Below are 19,577 nucleotides of genomic sequence, written 5' to 3' on the forward strand. Positions count from 1 at the left end.
GAAGATGGGAGTGTACACTTGTGGGTATGTATGGGGGGGTTGCCCAGCTTTTCTCTAAGGACAGCCACTCCAGGACCAGGAGGGAACAAGGGGATTAGCTACGACTCCCCCACTACTTCTTCTCAGAAGTCACAGCCCCTTGACTTTCAAGATGAGGCTTAGAAGTTTGTCTTGTATTTGTTTTTCCCAAAACCAAGCCCAGAGACAGACAAGGACCTGCCCAAGGTCACACAGCAGGCCCAGGACCAAGCTTCCAGTAAAGCTGGTTTCACCTTCCACAGTCTGTGGGGCGGGGGCAGCAGTTTGGAACGTCCCCCTCTTCTACTCCCTCCTGAGGCACTCACCTGCAGGATTCCTTTGGGCGACACTACAGGAGCTCTTTGAGGAAAACAGTGAGAATTTCTTAGAAAGAGAACCAAGTTTAGAGATCTAGAGACAAATAGCAGCCAGGAGAGACAAGGTCTCCTTGGGCTGAGGGGACTATGGGCTGTCACTCTCAGTCAGAGCAGCCAGCCCAGCAAGTTTTGAAAACTCTGCAAACCAGGCTTGGGGGAGCAGCAGCTACAGGAAGTAACTCGTCCCAGCACCTTCCAGGCATGAGTCCCCTGACCCAGTCCATCTCCTGTTGCCACCTTTCGGCCGTTCCAGTGGTAGGTGGAGGCTCTGGACACTAAGGTTCAAAGTTCTAAACTCTTCCCAAGCCCCCAAAGTCTACTGCAAACAACATAAAGTGGCCGTCTGGGAAGCTCCTTCTGTAGCCAGAGCCTGGGACAGGGCCAGACTCTGAGCCAGGGCTTCTTCCAATGCTGGACACTTGGGCCCTCCTGGCTCTCCCAGCTCAGACTGTCCTCCTAACACCCCTGATCTCTGCGTCCCGGGTCTGATACATCTTTCCAGCTGTGATGGCAGGGTTGCATGGTCATTGTTTTTGTCCCTGATCTCCCCTGGCCTGGTGGCTAATGAAGAACCGGCCCCTGGTGAGGAGCAGCTTACCGCCCCCTAGAGGCCACAGCGGAACTGCAGTTCAGGGCCCAGCCACCTGGGGCAGAGGAGGGACAGAGAGGAGATGCATCTCCTGGCAGCAGCCCCATTCCCCTAGGAGTGAGGAAGAGGAAGAGGAGAAAAGGAGGAAGTGCGTCTGGGAAGAGTCAATGCCCCTCTGCTTGGGACCGCACTATCTTCCCAGGATGCCCACTCCTTTAACTAGAGGTGGGTCTAGCTGCGCTACTCAAGGATAGTTCTCTGGGGCATCTTTGCTCAACCAGGGAGAGTTCAAAATTGCTGGCAAGGGGAAGAATCTCCCCCAAGGTCCCAGAGCATTTTTAAAAATTGGAGGGTTATGCTGGTAGCACCTCACTCACAGGAAATCATCCCCAGTCCCAGCCTCTGTATGGCTCCTCTGTGAGGAAACCAAGTCCAGGCGGGGGCGGCCGGCGGGGGTGGGGGTGGGGGTGGCTGCCTAGGCCACCCGGCCAAGGATCCAGGGGAATCCATCCCAATGCGGGCTCTGTCCTCACTGTGAGTCCCCTGTCTGTGGGATGTAGAGAGGCTGGTGAGAGTAGGCTGTGGATTTGATTTTTTTTAAAAAAATCATTTCAAGGCTTTATGATTTCAAAAACCATTCTTCTGAGTGAATAGATGGAAGACCAATATCACTTCTGGAAATTTCAGCTACTACAAATTGGATCCAATAATTTTCATTCATTCATGGTTTGTGGTTTGAGCATGGGACAGGGTAATGGGCTCACCAGCTAATCCCTTACCCACCCAGGATTTTGTGTCCAGTTCCTGCTGTCTGAGAGTGTTGCAAGGAAAGGCCAGGCCCAACAGGTTGAGCAAAGGCCCTGTGGCTCCACTGTCCAAGGCCAGCATCTTTCGACCTTTGCTGCTCTGAAAAGCACTCTCTTGGGGAACTGGGGTGAGACACAGCTGGGGCAAGGCTGAGCAGGTTCCCCTTCCCCACCCGGCCATGCCCTTGACTTTCACCTTGACCAGCCTTAACTTTCAACTCTGGTTCCACATAGAAGTCACCTGGGAAGGTTTGCTGCCCCACTGATTCCATCAGAATCTACGGCTGGGGCTGCACCTCAGGCAACCCATCTCCTCTCTCCCCACCACACAAATGTTGCTGCTTTGTTTCTGCCCCTCCCAGGGTCCTGATCAAGATGTTAACTCAAACTATGGGGTTCAAGGTTTCATGGCTCCCCTGGGCTTCAGGGAAATTGTAGATCACATCCAGTTTCTACCTCTGGAAGGAGTGGGGCTCAAGACCCCTCAGCCAGGACTTCCTATATGGGAGGGCAAGTACTGTCCCTGGGGTGAGAAGTGGGGTAGGGCATGTGAGTAGAATGAAAAGAGCTCAGGGCCTTCCCAGAAAATCCTGGTGCAGGGCAGACTATTCCAGTGCCCCCTCCTTCCTGGCAAAGGCCCTTGGAAAGGTTGTTTTGCAAACAAGCCATTGAAGGGGATTCCAAGTAGGGCACTGGTTCCCTCTGGTGGTGATCAGGGGAATTGCACCCCAAGCAGGGGCCAGTGTGGAGCGGTTGGATTCAGTTGCTTCCTGGACTTGGTTGTTCCTTGTGACTCAATACAGGTTTCAAGTGTGGAAAATTCCAAAATGAAGTGAAAGTTCAGTGAATCCAGTTCATGTGACCTTCCTGGAGAGAAAAGGAAAATGTTCCCAAGAGTCCTAGCCATGGAGCTGGTCACAGACTCAGAATGTCCCCTGGGGCAATGGTTCTCAGTCCTGGCTGCTCCACAGGGTCACTGGGGAGCTTGTTAGGCCTCAACCTTTGGGCCCACCCCAAGAGTCATATCCAGTAGGCCTCGAGGGGATCCTGGGCATCTGGTGGTTCAAAGGATAAGCAGGGAGGCCTCAAGTCAGGCTGAGAGGGAAATAACCCACCCAGGACCATTTCCCCCGCAGGGTGATTGGAATTTCTTCTCAGTGCTACAAGCTTGATGGATCTGTGAATAGAATGTTCTAGAAATGACTCCTCTCCACTGCTCCGCTCTCCGGGTGAGTCCAGGTCACTTGGAATACCTCTTCTTCCCACCTGCCTTTGGCTATATCTGGAAAGCTTTGGAAGCCCGCTTCCTCCTGAAAGCCCCCTAACTGGACCTGCTCCATCTGCACCCTCACAGGGTGCTCACATGTGGCCCCGTCTCCTGCATGGTAATACCAAATTCTATTTAGGGGAGTGACCGTCACATTTTGTCACCAGTGAGTCGACATCAGGAGCAGGGAATCGGAGACCTTGACGCTGAGCTGAGTAGCCAGGCCTTCCCCTGCATGACTCCTGGGGACCCCCATTCCCCGTGAGGCCTCTCTCTCCCCTCAGCTCTCCAAGTGCACAGGTGGGCAGTGGGGAGCCCTCCAAACCTGGGTGCCAGTGTGGGAGGAAGAGTCACCCTGGATAGGAAGAGTCGCACTGTCTCTCCTGGGGCCTCAGTGTCCCCTCCTGTAAATGAAGGTGTGTGCTCCTCTCTGAGGAGCAAGCCTTCTGTGATTTTAGAGGGTTGTGGTCTGCAGGGCTGGAGCAGGGGTGGATTAGGACAAAGCTTAATTCCCAAGTACAGGGGTGGTCGCCCTGCCCCTGGTCCCAAGCACAGCTTGCTCCCTTTGAAGCCCAGCATGCCGCTGTCCTTGGTGCTGCCAGTTCTTGCCTCCCCACCTTAGGATGCTGGCAGATCCAGATGCAGAAACCAGACACCAGGTGCCCAGATCCTGCCATCCTTCCTACCTGTGGGAAGGGAGGGACAGGGGACTAGGCTCCGTCCTGTGGGCAGAGACTCCCAGAGCAGGGCGCCTGCAGCAAGGCCTGGGGTGCAGCGCTGGGGATTTGGGCGCAGGTTGGTGAGGTAGTCTGACACCTCCAGGCTGAGGCTGCCCTAAGCGAGTCCCTACATGGACAGGGGCTGGAGCAAGCAGTTGTAATGGTCTCACCCTTGCTGTCCACCCAGCCCCTGGCCCTGGGGTTGACTGAGCCAGACCCAAACAGGGGGTGGGAGTGGGTGCAACTGGGGTCTCCTGGCCTCTAGTGGAAAGGTGGCTGAGCACAAGGGTTGGTGGGAGAGAAGGCACAGTGTGCTGAGGCCCAACGTCAGGCCCAGCAGAGCTGCCTGCCCCGGCACAGTGGGGCACTGTGGGAACAGCACATAACCACCAGCTCCAGGCTGGGCAGCCTAGGACATCTCCATAGTAACCCTCACGTGGAAGCTTCCAGGCTTCTGACAGCAGCGCCCTGCGTCTGGGCAGAGACCTTAGCGGGACCCAGAGACTTTGAACCTGTGGACTCTCACACTCCTGTCAGGCATTCAGGAGCTAGGCTGCAGGCTCTGTCCCCAGGACTCCCTTGGGTCAGGGACCAGTGGAGAGAAGCCTGCAGAGGAACTTTCTTTACAGGCAGGCGGTGCTGGCAGGGTTCATTGAAAACCAAAACAAGACCAGGCTGCGTTTGTACTCCATCTTGGATCAGGGGCTGTGGCAGTTACGGAGGGATGGAGGGACACAGAGGTGAGGGAAGAGCCGCGGGGGGCGCAGGAGTCAGGAGGAGGGGTCGCCGTGCAGGAATCACACAGAGCCTGGCGCTTCCTTCAGCCTGAGTGCCGGGCAGTGCAGGGACGAAGGTCTACAGCAGCCAGGGAAGACCGGGCATCCTTGGCTTCCCAGAGCCGGGGCTCTGAAGGGCACGGAAGCCTCTGGAAAGACAGAGCGGCATGGGGCAGGCGCGCAGGCGTGCGGAGGCTGAGTCTTGTCCCTGCTTGTGGTCTCAATGTGCCCTAGGGACCCTCTGCTTAGGACTTGCTCCCTCAGGCGCTTGGCGATCATTTGAAAACAGGTGATGGAGACAGCCCACTGGGTGGCTCACAGACAACCCTAAAATTCTTCTGGGATTGTTGCGCCCCAGCCGCACCCTGCCCGGTCCTCCCCGGACCCTTGTGGACCTACCTCTCGCTACAGCACGTCCTCACTGACTTGCCTGGATAGGAGGGACAAAGACGGGGTCAGCAGGAAGGGTGGGTCCGGAGGCCCCTGAGCTCAGAGACAGCTGCCCCTCCTTCCCGGCCTGCCCGCCTCTGGGTTTCCCAGGCAGCACTCACCCATGCTTCCTGTTGCCCCCACAGCGGAATCTTTTGCCTTGAAAAGAAAAAGGAGGATCCGTTTTTCCTTGACCTCTCCTTTCCCAAGGAGACCCTGGGAAAGGGTCTCTCCTCCCTCCCTCCTGCCAGCGTGAGCACAGTGTTGGGCTTGAAGGCCACATTTCACCGTCTCTTTACAGAGGGTGGACAGTAAGCATTCAAGAACCCAAGTCAGTCAGACAGTCAATCAACAAACATTTACTGCAGTGTGGTGGACTATGAGCTGGTTGAGCACAGCCCCTGAGACTGGGCTTTGTGGTGCTCCCATCTCAATGCTGGGAACATAGTAGCTGCTCAGTACACACTTGGAGAAGGGTCCTTGTAAGCCCAAAGCTGAGGCCCCTGCAGAGGCCGTTCTGCGTCCTGTCCCTGCATGCTCAACCACTGCGCGGTGCTGCCCTGGAGGAGCTCACATGAGGGGAAGTGGGGAGACCAGTGATCCCTGCAGACCGAGTCCTTTGGATGTGAGTGTGCCAGAATTCGAGAACACAGAGGTGTGCCTGCTACACAAAGGCTCTCCTTTTCACTGATTGTGCTTCTGATGTTTTTCTTTTGGTTGCAAAACAGGTTGACAAGCATTTATTAAGCACCTGCTGGGGCTGGAAGATATCAAGGCCTTTCTCACCCAGAATACTCCATGTCCACACTTAAAGTACGTTCTTAATGCCACATCTTTGATGCTAGCCCTGATCCAGAGGCAGGTGGGATCCTACCTGTTTAACAGATGAGCACACCCAGGCCCAGGGAGTTCGGGCTCTGTGGTAAGTTAGCAGCAGGGCCCAGGGGTCTGGCTCCCAGCCACCTTGCTTCCCAGCAGTGGGGTCAGACACCCCTGGGTTTGGCTGAGTCTAGCTCTGCTTCTCGTGAATAGGGGCACCTCTCAGAGTGGGCCTGATTTTTCATGTGTCACAGCCTGACAGTGGTGGCCTCCCTCAGTGGTGCTCAGAGGCTGAACTGGGTTGGGATTCAGCTCAAGCCTGAGAAAGAGCCCAAATCAGGGCAGGGGCCCGGCTCCCCTTGCTTGGCCCTCCCAGTGCCCCCGCGCGTTCCCCGCAGCCCCTCCAGAGTCCGCTAGAGGGCGCACTTCCGGCCACTCCTGCCGCCGAGCGCTCAGAGCTGCCCATCCCGCATCCCGCTTCCAGCGCAAGGCCACCCGCACTTACTGAGGAGAATGATCAGTCCCACGACGAAGGCCAGGCCGGCGAAGATCAGGCCCCCGTTCCGGACGGTCTCATAGTCTCAGAAAAGAGGGGGCCCGCGAGGCGGTGTGGGTCGCCTCCCCCGGCAGCCCCGCCCACAGCCCACCCGGGCAGCAGCCCCGTGGCGACTGGGGGTCCCGCGAGGGGGATGTGGCAGAGGAAGGGCTGGGAGCAGCTGCTGGGCAAGGAGGTGGGGAGGGCCTGAGGAGCGGCCGGCCGGGCTTACCATAGTAGAATGGGTCTGCGTCCCCCTTGGGGCTGCCACCTGAGCAGGGAGCCAGAGGTGGCATGAGGGGAAGGGAAGTCGGGAGGAGATTCCTGTCCTCCCCTCCCTGCCAGCCCAGGGGAAGCTGGGAGGAGGGCAGAGGGGGCACCTCCCCTGGGCTGCCTCAGACACAGTCTCCAAGCGACCAAATGCTGCACATCCCCAAAAGGGGGTCATCCTGGGGTCTTCCCCTGCTCCCTGCTTCACACCCTAGAAAGGAAAGGCCGAGGGACTGCCCCCTTGAGACTGGCCAGCAGGCTCTCGTCACACAACCTGTCTACCACAGGCCCTTGGCAGACATCTGTGAAATGAACGAAAGAATAAAATACAGCCTTGGAGCTCATGGAACAGAAGGAGGAAACTGAGGCCCAGGGGGAGACGTGTCTGAAGCTCCAGGGAGGCTGGAGGCAGAAGTGGGGCTTGACTCCTTTCTAGACTCAGCATCTCCTACATCCTCAGTGGGGAGGAAATTTGTTTAAAAGACATTAATATGAAGAGCTTACAGGTGCCAGGCTAAAGTGAGCAGAACATTAACTTAGTTACCCTGAGGCACTGATATTATCCCAGTATCATCCACAAGAAGATAGATGCACAGAGAGGGTAAGTAAGCCACCCACAGTTACACAGCAAGTAAGGGGCAGAACTGGGATTTGAACCCAGGAAGGAGTTGGCTATGTCTAAGTGCAATGCTGCTTCTCAGATGGCAGGAAGGAAAGAGACCTTTCCAGTCAGAGTTGCCTGGCCTGCCTCTGCCTCCTGTGGCTTCCCTGACCCTGTAACCAGCAGATGCCACAGGTCTGCCCTCCATTTCCCTGAGCGGAGACCACCTGCCCTTGGACAGCTGGAAGGTGACCAGCCATCCCCTGAAGGAATGTGCTTCCCTGTGCCCTGGGCAGAGGCAGCCTCAAGGACCCAGGAGTCCTGTTGTCCCCAGTGGCCAGTCTCTTGGTCAGGAGAGAGCAGGCCAGGCGGGGTTGGTGTCTGGTTGCTCAGAAGGGTCAGAGGTCAAGGGAACGCTGTGAGCACCCCATCCCCAGGCAGAAGGCCTTCAAGGTCCTCTCCCCAGATTCAGTCAGGTCTAGTTCAAGGTCACATGGGGAGGTAGTGTCAGGGCCGGCTAGACCCACACTCGGACCCCCTCTGTACCCAGGGAACTGCCTCCTGCAGCCACAGAGTGAGCCCCTCCCCCACTCAATACCCAAGGTGGCTCAGAACCCACTTTGGTCAGTAGTTGTCCCTGTTGAGCTCAGCCCGAGTCCCCCATCCTGGATGCCTTTGGGGAGCGTGTACTGAACTTGGTGGCCCTTACCCTAGGAAGACTGACCTCCGGGCCTACTCCTCCCCAGACAGACCCTACCCTGGGCTCAGATGGCCTAGTAAGATGCATTGGCCAGGGCGGCATGTTCTAGAAAGCCAAAGGTGGACACTCATCCCCACCAGTTCCACCTGCTGCCCGAAATCCTGCCCTTCCAGCTCATTTTCTTGTGAGTTCAGGCAGGGTCTTCTTTCAAAATGTAAATTTCTTAGAGAGGAGCTGGCCCATGGAGGAGGGGTCTACCCTGGGAGGCAGGGGCGGCTGGATAGGGAAGAGTGGGGGTCACCTCTCCAGTTGTGGCTGCAGCAGAGTCACCCGGCTTCACACACACACAGAAACACTCACCATCGGCTTCACACACACACAGAAACACTCACCATCGTCTGTCGCCAACCCTGCCATTTCCCCAGCCAGCGGTGGCCTGTCCCTACTACCCTCTTCCTGCCGCCTCTGCTTCGGGCGAGCGTCTGCCGTGGGGTGGTCCGGGACGAGGTGGGGGCATTAAACATTAACAGTACCAGGTAATATTTACCCTGGTCACAAGAAAGCTGTGGTGTGGACGCAGGGCTCCCGCTGAGGCTGGAGGGGGAGGCTGGGGAGGGTGGGGAGTCTGGCTCAGCTTCCAGCCCTCCCAGGGGAAGTTTCCAGAGAAAGGCCAGGCCAGGGTGTTCTTCCACCAGCGGGAGGAGCCACAGCTGGGGCGTGGGGAGGAAGGGGAAGTTTCAAACTGTTCCGCTTGTGCTGTCCTCGGGAGCCCCCGGCCGTGGCCACCCTACCAACCCAAGGACGCCACTGCAGCAGCTGCTGTTTCTTTCTTTTTCTTTCCTTTTTTTTTTTTTTTTTGGTACCAGGAATTGAACCTGGGGGTGCTTCACCACTGAGCTATGTCCCCAGCCCTTTTTCATATTTTATTTGGAGACGGAGTCTCTGTGAGTTGCTTAGGGCCTCACTAAGTTGCTGAGGCTGACTTTGAACTTGTGATCCTCCTGCCTCAGCCTCCCCAGCCCCTGGGATTATAGTCATGCACCACCATGCCCAGCGAGATGGCTTCTGTTCCTTACGTGGCGCTCAGGGCTTCCCCGAATGGGACCCAGTGCCAGAACCTTCCCCTCCTGCTGTAGCCCTCGAGGACCCCCCTGAGCCGACCAGCAGGCTCAGCCGCCAGGCCTCGGCTGCCCTGGAAGGCCCTGCCCTGTGTTATCTTTTCCATCCCCGAGGCTGCCTCCAGCAGCTCACACCTCAGCCGGAAAGGCTCCAGCCATCCCCGACTAATGGACTAATTGTTCTTTCTCTGCTACCCTGGCACTTCCTTCCTCCACCGTGAAACACCACTTCTCAAGTTGTCCCCATGCCACTTGTCCATGACACACTATCTTCTCCTTCAGGAAGGGGCCCAAGCTTAACCAAGAGGCAGCACTTTGCTTTTATGGTTTACAAGGCAATTTCCTAACTGATATCTCCTTGAGCTCTGAGTGAGTTCCCAATTTTACTGATGAAACATCTGAGGAACAGAGAGGTTGGAGGCCTTGCCCAAGGTCACACAGCCAGTGAGGGGTGTTGGGGAGACTGATAGTCTTGGTTTCAGGGGTCAGATGCTTTCCCCACTCCTCCCCGGCTGCCTCCCCACTGCACTGTGCCTTCTCCTGGGGACTCTGGGGCCAGGTACTCCATGTACTACAGAGTTCTCTCTGAGTTCTAATCCACTGAATTTGCCTCCAGAAGAGGCCGATGCACAGCGGAAGCCAAAGGGCCAAGGCAGCAGGCAGGTCCTCCAGGGCAGGGCAGTGACAGGTTCACACTCGGGTTCCTCCCTCTGCTAATCGTGTGGCCTCTGTCAACTTGCTTACCTCCTGGGACTCGGTCCCCTCACCCACCCCCTAGGCTTGCTGCAAGGCCCAAGTGAGACAACGTGTGTAAAGAGCAGAGCAGGGGGCCTGGCACACGGCACGCGTCTCTATGGTCACCTTGGCATTTGCACTGGTGGAGGAATGACAGGGCCTCACCTTTCTGTTTAACGTTAGCTGTTGGACACAGAAAAGCCAACAGCCGCCATTAGAATGAGCATGAGTGAGTTGGAAGGAGAGAAGGTCGTACCCTGCAGGCCAGGAGCTGTGGCACCACTCAGTCCTCTTCTGCTTTCAGGGCAGAGCCACAAGTACTCGTGAGAATACTCGTGACCAGAGCTAACGTTGAGTGAGGGTGGACCACGGGCCAGCCTCTTCCCCTGCACTGTTCCCATTGAATCCAAGTTAGCTCCCTTTCACAGAGAAAGAGACTGATGTTGGTCCCCACAGCCACCCCTGGAGGTGGCCAGGGCAGTGCTAAGACCCCACCTCAGACCAGTTACTTGAGTGGATGTTGTTTATTTTTGTAAACCATCATGGACTCATTCTGGAAAAATAAGGATTGAAAAAATAGGTGGCGAGTTTGACCGTGATTGACAGACAGACGACAGAGTCATAGAGAAGGCGGTTGACAGATGCATTCTGAACTCCGCTGGAGCGAGGCACTGTTCCAAATGCTTTATGGAAACTAACTCCTTAATCATCGCAGGCTCTCTAAGGTGAAGAAGCCCTTGTCATCCGCCCTGTTTTTTTTGGAGGAAGAACCTGAGACAGAAGTTCAGGGACTCGCTGGAGGGTAGGAAGCTGGGGAGGGGGGAACCGAGATCTGAAGTCAGCAGTCTGGCTTCTGGGTTCCTGCAGACAGATGGATGGACAGACAGAGCCCCGGAGGGGGAGGAGCTGGACCGGCTCTGTCTTTCAGCCCTGGGGCTCAGAGATGCTCTGTGCAAGCCGCAGCAGACCAGGACCCTGCACCCAGGCGCCCGTGCTTGGATACTGTCCCTTTCCTCTTTCTGCCTTTCCTGTGCTCCTGGGGAGCTGCCTGGTGCACTTGAGAGCCTGGTGCCACAGGGAGGGACAGGGCTTGGGGCACTCACCTAGGTACCACCTGTCCATGGCAGGAGCTGCCGGCTGTGACCGAGGATGCAGGAGAGCCCGAGGTGGCCTGTCCTAGGATCAGGATGGGAAGAGTGGCCTCGCTCCCTCCCTTTGTCAGCTGAGCCCGCAGACAGGAAGAAAGGAGGCGGGAGGAGGGGCCCAAGGGAGCCCTCACCTTGTGCTCACCTGTCTGGGCAGGTTGGGGCAAGGGATCCACGTGGGGTGGGGGAGAGCTCTGACTTCCAGCTGGCGCCTGAGGGGGGGGAAGCTGGGAGCTCTAGCAGAGCACATCTTCCCCCATGCCGTTCCCTTGTCCCCGGGGTCTTGACACTACGGCAAGGGCTGCAGGACTCTGAAACACCCAGAAGTTCCTCTGGCCCTGGTTCTCCCTGGATGGAAGCTGAGGGAGACACTCAGGCCATATGTGGGTCTCCTGAGCCTTTCTGGGGAGAGGGGGAGCTGCATCTTTATCCTCTGACCCAATTGGCCGTTGTCCTGATATATCCTGCCTCAAGGTCCCGTTTTGTTGCTAAGAACCCTGAGACCGGATGGACTCGCAGCAGCCCTGGGAAGGTGCCCCTGGTGAGGTAGGGATGGGCTATGGCAGCCCCCTGGATTAGGCAGGGAGCTGGGGAGCCGCTGGGGCCAGAGCTGGACTGGGGCTGCTCCCGTGACCCCCGGCCTTCTCCACAGGGGCACATCGCCGAGCCCTAGGGACTGGCCATGTGATATCAGGTTGGGGTGTCAGACCTGCCACCGCACCTCAGAGGACTCAGCCAGGGAGGGCTGCCCTTGGTGCCACTGTGTGAGGCTGGCACAAGGAGGCTCTGTGCAGGCAGACCGCAGGTCTCCTCAGGCCCCTGTGGCCACCCTGGCCTGGCCTTCTTAGCACAGACACAGAGCAGCAGAGTCTAGGAGGGGCTGGGGCTGGCGCTCACACTGGCCTCTGTGTCCTTCCTTAGCAACACTTCCTGCCCTGATGGGGGACTAAGGACACCACAGGGGAGCTGTCTGGGGTGGAAAACTCTGGAATGGAGACCAGACTGCCTTGAAGGGGCTCTCTGGGTGGGCTAAGGTGGCCCTGGGGCAGCCCTGGCTCCAGCTCCTCCCACCCTTCCTGGTCACATCCTGCGGCTGGGCGCACCCCTGCCCAGAGGCCCTGTCATGTGTTCCCAAATGGAAACCTGACATTCTGAGAGCCCAGAGCTGCTGAGTGGAAATTCCCCAGGCTGGGCACCTGGAGAAGTTTCCAAGTCTCAGGGCTAGATGGGACTTTAAAGGTGGCCAGGTACACACATTTTATCAATGGTCTAGGGAAGTGTTATCTCAGCTGTAGCCCTGCTCCCCTGAGTTCTCTCCCCAACCCAGATGCTGTAAAGAAAGGCGTTGTGTCCCTCAGATGAGGTCTTCAAGGCCATCCCATCCAATCCCCTCACTTGACAAAATGTTTCACTCTCCTGCTCAAAATCTGAGGACTCAGAGTATAAGCCAAAGTCCTTTTGTGTCCTGAAAGTCCCTTCTTGCTCTCACTCCAGTGAACCCTCTGAACTTGTTTCTCATTTCCCTGCCCATCTCTCTACTCCAGACTTTCTGGTCCCCTGGATGCTCCTCCAACCATCCAGAGCTCCATCCTACCTCAGGACCTTTGCACATGCTGTTTTCTTCCTGAGTCCCCAGCTTCCAGTGAGCTTCTTAGCTAAACTCACACTAACCTCAGACTTTTCTTCGTGTATCTGACTCAGAAGACCCTTCTTGGCATCCCTGTCTAAAGTGTCCACACCACCCTCTGCGATTCTAGAAACCCCCTCTCAGCTGCTTTTTTCTGGGTAGCACTTCTTTCTGACAAGTTAAACATTTCCCTTATCCTCTCTTTCTCCCAACTAGAATGTAAACTCCTGTGTGTTTGCTCATTCCTGGATCCCCAGTGCCTGGCACGGTGCAGAGTGGACCCTAAGATTTTTTTTTTTTTAAATGAAGGAATCAGTCCCAGAGAGCGAAGGCATCCTGTGGGTGGGGCGGGGCGCCCGGGGCTTGCCCAGGGCCGCCCTCCTCCCATCGCTGGGGTCCGCTGGGCTCTCCCTGACAGGCAGCTGTGGGCAAGGACAGCGCCCCAGCCTTGCTGACAGCCTCCTGGGCTTCTCTCTCACTGCTCTTGCACCCGTCCTGCCAGTCCCCCGACACCGTGGGCTCTTCCTGGAGCCTGGAAACCCGGATGAGGTTGGTGAGAGTGGCAGAGGCCCTGTCCTCTCTCCTCACTCGGCTCCAAGGCTTTTCAGACTTCTTCCTCGTCCGCCTCCAGCTGGCTGAGGTCATCAGGGCCTAGGTGACACTGGGACAAGGAGCCTTCTCCGAGACATCCTACTGTCCTGCTGGAGGGCCTGGCCCCTTCCACCCCTGAACCACATTGCCCTGAGGGCAGCTCAGGAACCTCTCCTCCCATGTGTCTCTGCGAACCCGGGCGCCCAGACCCTCAGGGACGTAAATCCCTTTGCATCCTGATCCTGCGCTTGGGACTGTGTGACACTGAGAAGGACATCTCTCTGGTGTCCTCTGCCATCTGTAAAATGGGCAACCACCTACCTTGCAGGGTCGCCGTAGGAAAAGGTGACGTAGATAAAGCGTTTGGCCAAAGATGGTGGCGAGAGCCAGAGCTGGCCCTGGGGACAGGGATGCGCACTCCAGTCCCTTCCCAGGCTTGTCCCAGCTGGTGACCTCTGCAGCAGCCTTCCTGAGAGCGTGCATTCCTCCCGATGCCCCAGCAGGACCCCTGCAAGCCACCACCACCATCCCAAACTTCCTTTCCTCCCCAGACAAACCAAGGCGACCCTGCCTTTCCCAGTGGGGTCTGGCCGGTGCTTGTTCTTTCAGGCTTTCCTGAGGCAGTGTGGCCAGCTCGGGTGGACATGTCACGCTGCCACAGTCCCAGCCAGGCTACCAGGCAGGCAGAGCCTTCCTTGTGTGTTTCAAGTTGGAGCCACAGAGGGGCATCCAGCCATGCCCACCTGTCCCTTCAAGACCCAAGACTGGGGATCTAGGAGGTGGAGAGAGGTGTTCTCCACTCCTGGATCCCTCTTCCACCACTCATGCCAAATGGGACACTGCCTTCAGCGATTAGCCTCAGTCTCCTCTGTCTCCCCCCAGCAGGCTCCCCTTGTCCCCTGGCTCTTTGAAGTCTCAGCAGCTGCCCAGGGTGGCCATCACTGGGTTTGTGGGAGGACGCAGGCTGGGACATACAACTGACCTTGATCTTCTTCATGCTCAAATAAACCACCAGAGCAGAGGCCTTTCCAAAGACGGGACTCACCAGTCCCACCTGCCCTGGGCTTTGCAGGGTCTGCACGTCAGAGTTCCCAGCCTTGAACTCTAGGCCCCCAAATCAGTTCCTCTTGGTTTTGGCTCACAGCTAAAATGGGGCTTTGCAGAGGCAGGAGCCAGAAGCCCCTAGAAAGTTCCAACTCCTGGCTTCCGTTCGTCCACAGATGTGTGGCATGTGTGCCTACTGGGCAGGGATGGTAGTGGCTCTTCTAGGCACCATCTGTGACGCGCTGGCTCCTGTCTCCTGCTTTGTCTACAGATGCCAGGTCACTGGGGTCTTATAAAGTAGGGCTGGGAGGAAGGAGGTGGGCCCCAAAGGGTCCGTTCCTTAAGTGTTGGCTTCAAGATGGCCCCAACTATGGGCCACAGAGGTCCTGGGAGCTGCCAAAGGGCAATGTACTCTAAGAGTCAAAGTCACTAGCTGGTGACAAGGTCAAACCCATTCCACCCACCTCTCCCACAGCGAATACCCTGGAGAGAAATGCATTCTTGCCTTTTCTCAGAACTCCTGCCTGGCGTTGACCTGGAACCAAGACCATTTCTCGCAGCGGCCCTTCCCCTCTAGAAACCACAGCCCTCCTCACCTCTGCAGCCCCCAGCAAGCCTTCCCCTGGCTGCTCTTCCTGCCTCCACTGCCTCTGGATCCTGCAGATGTGACTCCAATGGCTCTCCTGTGGCTCTGTGGTCACTCTTTTCATTTACTGCACAAATGTCAAAGTCTCTCCTGGCCTCTGGGAGGAATTGGGTCACGGTTATCTGTTCATCATTTGTATCTTTACAGAACCCAGCTTTCCTGACACAGCAACCATCCCCTTCCTGGTTCCAGAGAGTTCCAAAGACCTTCTTTGCTCTTCCCAGCAACTCAGCTAGGCAACCTTTGTGGCTGCTATTTAACAGAGGGAGGAAACTGCAGGTGAGGGGGGCAAGCACGACAACGGACCCAGATGGAGCAGCTAGGGGACGCTCGCTATCAAAGAGGGAGGAGGTCAGGAATGGATGATGGTGCCGGTGTCCATAACATGATCCCCCCAGGTGGGACTTCCAAAGTGTCTTTGTGTCACGGTGTCATCTTGACGCACGGAGCTAACAGGAAGCAGATGAGTCCATTTCACTGTTGAGAACACTGAGGCTCCAGTGACGTTCCAGAGCCACTCAGTTGGCAGGAGGCCTCGCTTACCCTGTGGAGGAAGGTCTCCACGCTGTGAGAAGAAACTGACAGGGAGGCTGGGGTCTGCAAAGCTCACGTGACTGGAGAAGAGAGGGCAGCTGAGCTCAGAGGCAGGAGCCCGCCCCTCCAGCCCTGCCACATGGAGCCCTTCAGGACATCGGGGCCAAGCATCACCTGCTCTGCTGTCACTGCCTTGGCAGGTGCCCACAGGGCCAGGGCTGGCTCCATAAAATCAATAGCTGGTTGGCTTAAGCTGGCTGATTCTGCCACCAGAGCTCAGGTGTGACAGCAATGAATCATACTAATGGCAGGAGGTGACATTCCTCCTCTTTGTGGCCTGGAGACAAGTATTTCCAAAGCTCCTGACCTGGCTCAGGCAAACACACATGACCTCTCATTTCTCTCCAGGGTCTTGGGTAAAGCAGAGCAGCCAGGGACAAGGTGGGGTGAACCAGACAGAGCTGGAGAGCTCCCTCCCACCTCCGGCCCTGCCAGTCACCCTGGCCAGCCTGGGATCTCGGGAGGCAGGGCCCTCCCTTCCAGAAGGAGAGAACAAGCATCCAGTGACCTTGGGGTGTGCATCAGCCTGGCATCCCCGCTACCCACCTGCCCTCTCTGCTGCTTGCACACTGCTTCTGCCGCTTCCAAGAACAACCTGGAAAGTTCAAAAATCTGTAATCTACAAAACCCCAGAGAGGTGGGAGGGCCACAGCCCCTGGTGTCCCACAAGGCAAACTGAGCTATTTTTATAGTGGTGTTAAATGCCTCCATGCAAAAGAGACTCGGGCATCTCTGAATCAAGTTCCCAGGGGGCACAGGGAATAGCTGGAAGGTGAAATGTGCAGGACCCCTGAAGTCACTGAGACGGGGGGACTCGGCATCCATTTCTGGCAAGTGGCATGGCAAGGCATGGCAACTTTCCCGTTCAGCCAGGTTACATTTGCCATCGCCAGCCAAGTCTCAGGCAGCAGCGAGCTTTTGTGCCTGGAGGCTGGAAGAACGCAGACTGGGTCCTTCCCGGGGAGTCATGGTGGAGAGGCAAGTTCCTTTTTTTTCTTTTGAACTTGCAGTTCTCATAGCAGAGACTTTAAAAATATTTTTAATTTGTTCTTTTTAGCTATACATGACAGTAGAATATATTTTGGCATATTTTACATACCTGGAGTATAATTTCCCATTTCTGTGGTTGAATATGATGTAGAGTTACACTGGTTGTGTGTTCATATATGAACATAAGAAGTTATGTCCAATTCTATTTACTGTCTTTCCCATTCCCATCCCCCCTGTCCAATCTGGTGAACCTCTACTCCTCCCTCCCCTCTGCCTATTGTGATATGCAGATGCCTATAGCATCTGCATATCAGAGAGAATATTCAGTCTTTGGTTCTTTGGGATTGACTTATTTTACTTAACATGATATTCTCCAACTCCATCTATTTACTAGCAAATGCCAGAATTTCATTCTTCTGGCTGAGTAATATTCCATTGTGTATATATACCACATTTTCTTTATCCATTCATCTGTTGAAGGACATCTAGGTTGGTCGCATAGCTTAGCTATTGTGAATCCAGTTGCCATAAACACTGATGTGGCTGCATCACTATAGTAAGCTGATTTTAAGTCCTTTGGATATATGCCGAGGAGTGGGATAGCTGGATCAAATGGTGGTTCCATTCCAAGTTTTCTGAGGAATTTCCATACTGCTTTCCAAAGTGGTTGCACCAATTTGCAGTCCCACCAGCAATGTATGAGTGTACATTTTTCCTCACATCCTCGCCAGCATTTACTGTTACTTGTGTTCTTGATAATTGTCATTCTAACTGGAGTGAGATGAAATCTCATGTAGTTTTAATTTTCATTTCTCTAATTGCTAGAGATGTTGAACATTTTTTCAACATATTTATTGACCAATCATATTTCTTCTTCTGTACAGTATCTATTCAGTTCTTTGCGCATTTATTGATTAGGTTATTTTGTGTGTGTGTTAAGTTTTTGATTTCTTCATATATCCTGGAGACTAGTGCTCTATCTGAGGTATAGGTGGCAAAGATTTTCTCCCTTTCTATAGTCTCTCTTCACTTTCTTGATTGTTTCCTTTACTGTAAAGAAGCCTTTTAGTTTGATACCATCCCATTTATTGATTCTGGATTTTACTTCTTGTTCTTTAGGACTCTTATTGAGGAATTCAGTTGCTAAGCTGACATGATGGAGATTTGGGCCTACTTTTTTTTTTTTTTTTTTAAGGCATAGGGTCTCTGGTCTAATGCCTGGGTCCTTGAGCCACTTAGAGTTGAGTTTTGTACAGGGTGAGAGATTGGGGTCTAATTTCATTTTATTACGTATGGATTTCCAGTTTTCCCAGCACCATTTGTTGAAGAGGCTGTCTTTTCTCCAATGTATGTTTATGGCACCTTTGTCTAGGATGAGATAACTGTATTTATGAGGATTTGTCTCTCTGTCTTCTGTTCTATACCTTTGGTCTTCAAGTCTTTGGGGCGCCAATACCATTTTTGTTACTATAGCTCTGTAGTATAAGTTAAGTTCTGGTACTGTTGTGCCTACTGCTTCACTTTTCTCGCTGAGGATTTTTTTTGGCTATTCTGAGCCTCTTATTTTTCCAAATAAATTTAATGACTGCTTTTTCTATTTCTACTAAGAATGTCATTGGAATCTTAAGAGGAATTTCATTAAAGCTGTATAGCACATTTGGTAGTATGGCCATTTGACAATATTAATTCTGCCCAATCCTTGCTTGAAATTGATCTGTTTAAATTTTCTCCGTCCTCCTGTTTCAATGTGGATAGGTCATATGTCTTTAGAAATTTATCAATGTCTTCAAGATTTTGTTTTATTAGCGTATAAGTTTTCAAAATAGTTTCTGATTATTGTCTGTATTTCATTAGTGTCCATTGTGATATTTCTCTTTGTTAGCTTGGTTAAGGGCTTATCAACTTTATTTAGTTTTTCAAAGAAACAACTTTTTGTTTTGTTAATTTTTTGGATTGTTTCTTTTACTTCAATTTCATTGATTTTAGCTCTGATTTAATTATTTCCTGTCTTCTACTGCTTTCAGTGTCGATTTGTTCTTCTTTTCTAGGACTTTGAGATGTAATGTAAGGCCATTTACTTGTTGACTTTCTATTCTCTTAAGGAATGAGCTCAATGCAATGAACTTTCCTCTTAGCACTGCCTTCATAGCATCCTAGAGATTTTTATATGTTATATTGTTATTCTCACTTACTTCTAAGTACATTTTTTTTTTTTTTGCGGTGCTGGGGATCGAACCCAGGGCCTTGTGCTTGCAAGGCAAGTACTCTACTGACTGAGCCATCTCCCCAGCCCTACTTTTTGTTTCATCCCTGATTTCTTCTGTGATCCATTGGTCATCTAATAGCATATTATTTAGTCTCCAGGTGTTGGAGTAGCTTTTTTTTTTATTTTATTGTTGATTTTTAATTTCATTACATTATCATCTGATAGGATGCAAGGTATTATCTCTATTTCTTTGCATTTGCTGAGAGTGCTTTGCGGCCTCAGATATGGTCTATTTTAGAGAAGAAATCATGTACTAGTGAGAAGAAAGTGTATCCAGCCATTATAAATGAAATAGTCTATATATGTCTGCTAAGTCTAAATTATTAATTGTATTTTTTTTAGTTCTATAGTTTCTTTATTTAGTTTTTGTTTGGAGGATCTAACCAGTGGTGAGAGAGGTGTGTTAAAATCACCCAGTATTATTGTGCTGTGGACTATTTGATTCTTGAAATTGAGAAGGGTTTGTTTGATGTACATAGTTGCTCCATTGTTTGGGGCACAAGTATTTACGATTGTTATATCTTGTTGATGTATAATTCCCTTAAGCAGTATGAAATGTCCTTCTTTGTCCCATCTGATTAACTTTGGCTTGAAGTCCAATTTATCTGATATGAGGATAGAAACCCCTGCTTGTTTACAAGATTCATGTGAATGATATGTTTCTTCCATCCTTTTACCCTGTCTGTAGATGTCTTTGCCTATGAGGTGAACTGGAGACAGTGTATTCTTGGGTCTTGTTTCTTAATCTAAACTGCCAGTCTATGTCTTTTGATTGATGAGTTTAGGCCATTTTCCTTCAATAGTATTACTGAGGTATGATTTTTATTCCATGTCATTTGATTTATTTTTCATTTTTAATTTGAATTGGCTTCTCTTTTGATTAACTATTCTTCTAGTGTAAATCCTCCCTTTGCT

The 19,577-nt window shown here is 53.4% G+C and overlaps 1 protein-coding gene across 3 annotated transcripts; it reads right to left on the bottom strand.

Moving 5' to 3' along the window:
* Positions 1-1,602: 1,602 nt before the first annotated feature.
* Positions 1,603-11,168, bottom strand: LOC306640301 (sodium/potassium-transporting ATPase subunit gamma-like). Of its 3 annotated transcripts, none has more exons than XM_079104481.1 (6): positions 10,863-10,935; positions 6,568-6,606; positions 6,306-6,380; positions 5,104-5,140; positions 4,952-4,982; positions 1,603-2,657 (listed from the first exon to the last, which is right to left on the bottom strand). In XM_079104481.1, the coding sequence occupies exons 1-5, from the start codon at positions 10,879-10,881 to the stop codon at positions 4,958-4,960; spliced, it is 195 nt and encodes a 64-aa protein (XP_078960607.1). In that variant the 5' UTR covers positions 10,882-10,935; the 3' UTR covers positions 1,603-2,657; positions 4,952-4,957. The 3 variants fall into 3 exon arrangements, with proteins under 3 accessions (XP_078960607.1, XP_078960609.1, XP_078960608.1); XM_079104483.1 differs by lacking the exon at positions 1,603-2,657 and adding an exon at positions 4,453-4,701 and having other exon boundaries at positions 10,863-11,168; XM_079104482.1 differs by lacking the exons at positions 1,603-2,657; positions 10,863-10,935 and adding exons at positions 4,453-4,701; positions 8,299-8,798.
* Between the last annotated feature and the right edge of the window lie 8,409 nt (positions 11,169-19,577).

Source organism: Sciurus vulgaris (genome assembly GCF_902686455.1).
Source record: "Sciurus vulgaris genome assembly, chromosome: 11".
NCBI classification, from domain to species: Eukaryota; Metazoa; Chordata; class Mammalia; order Rodentia; family Sciuridae; genus Sciurus; species Sciurus vulgaris.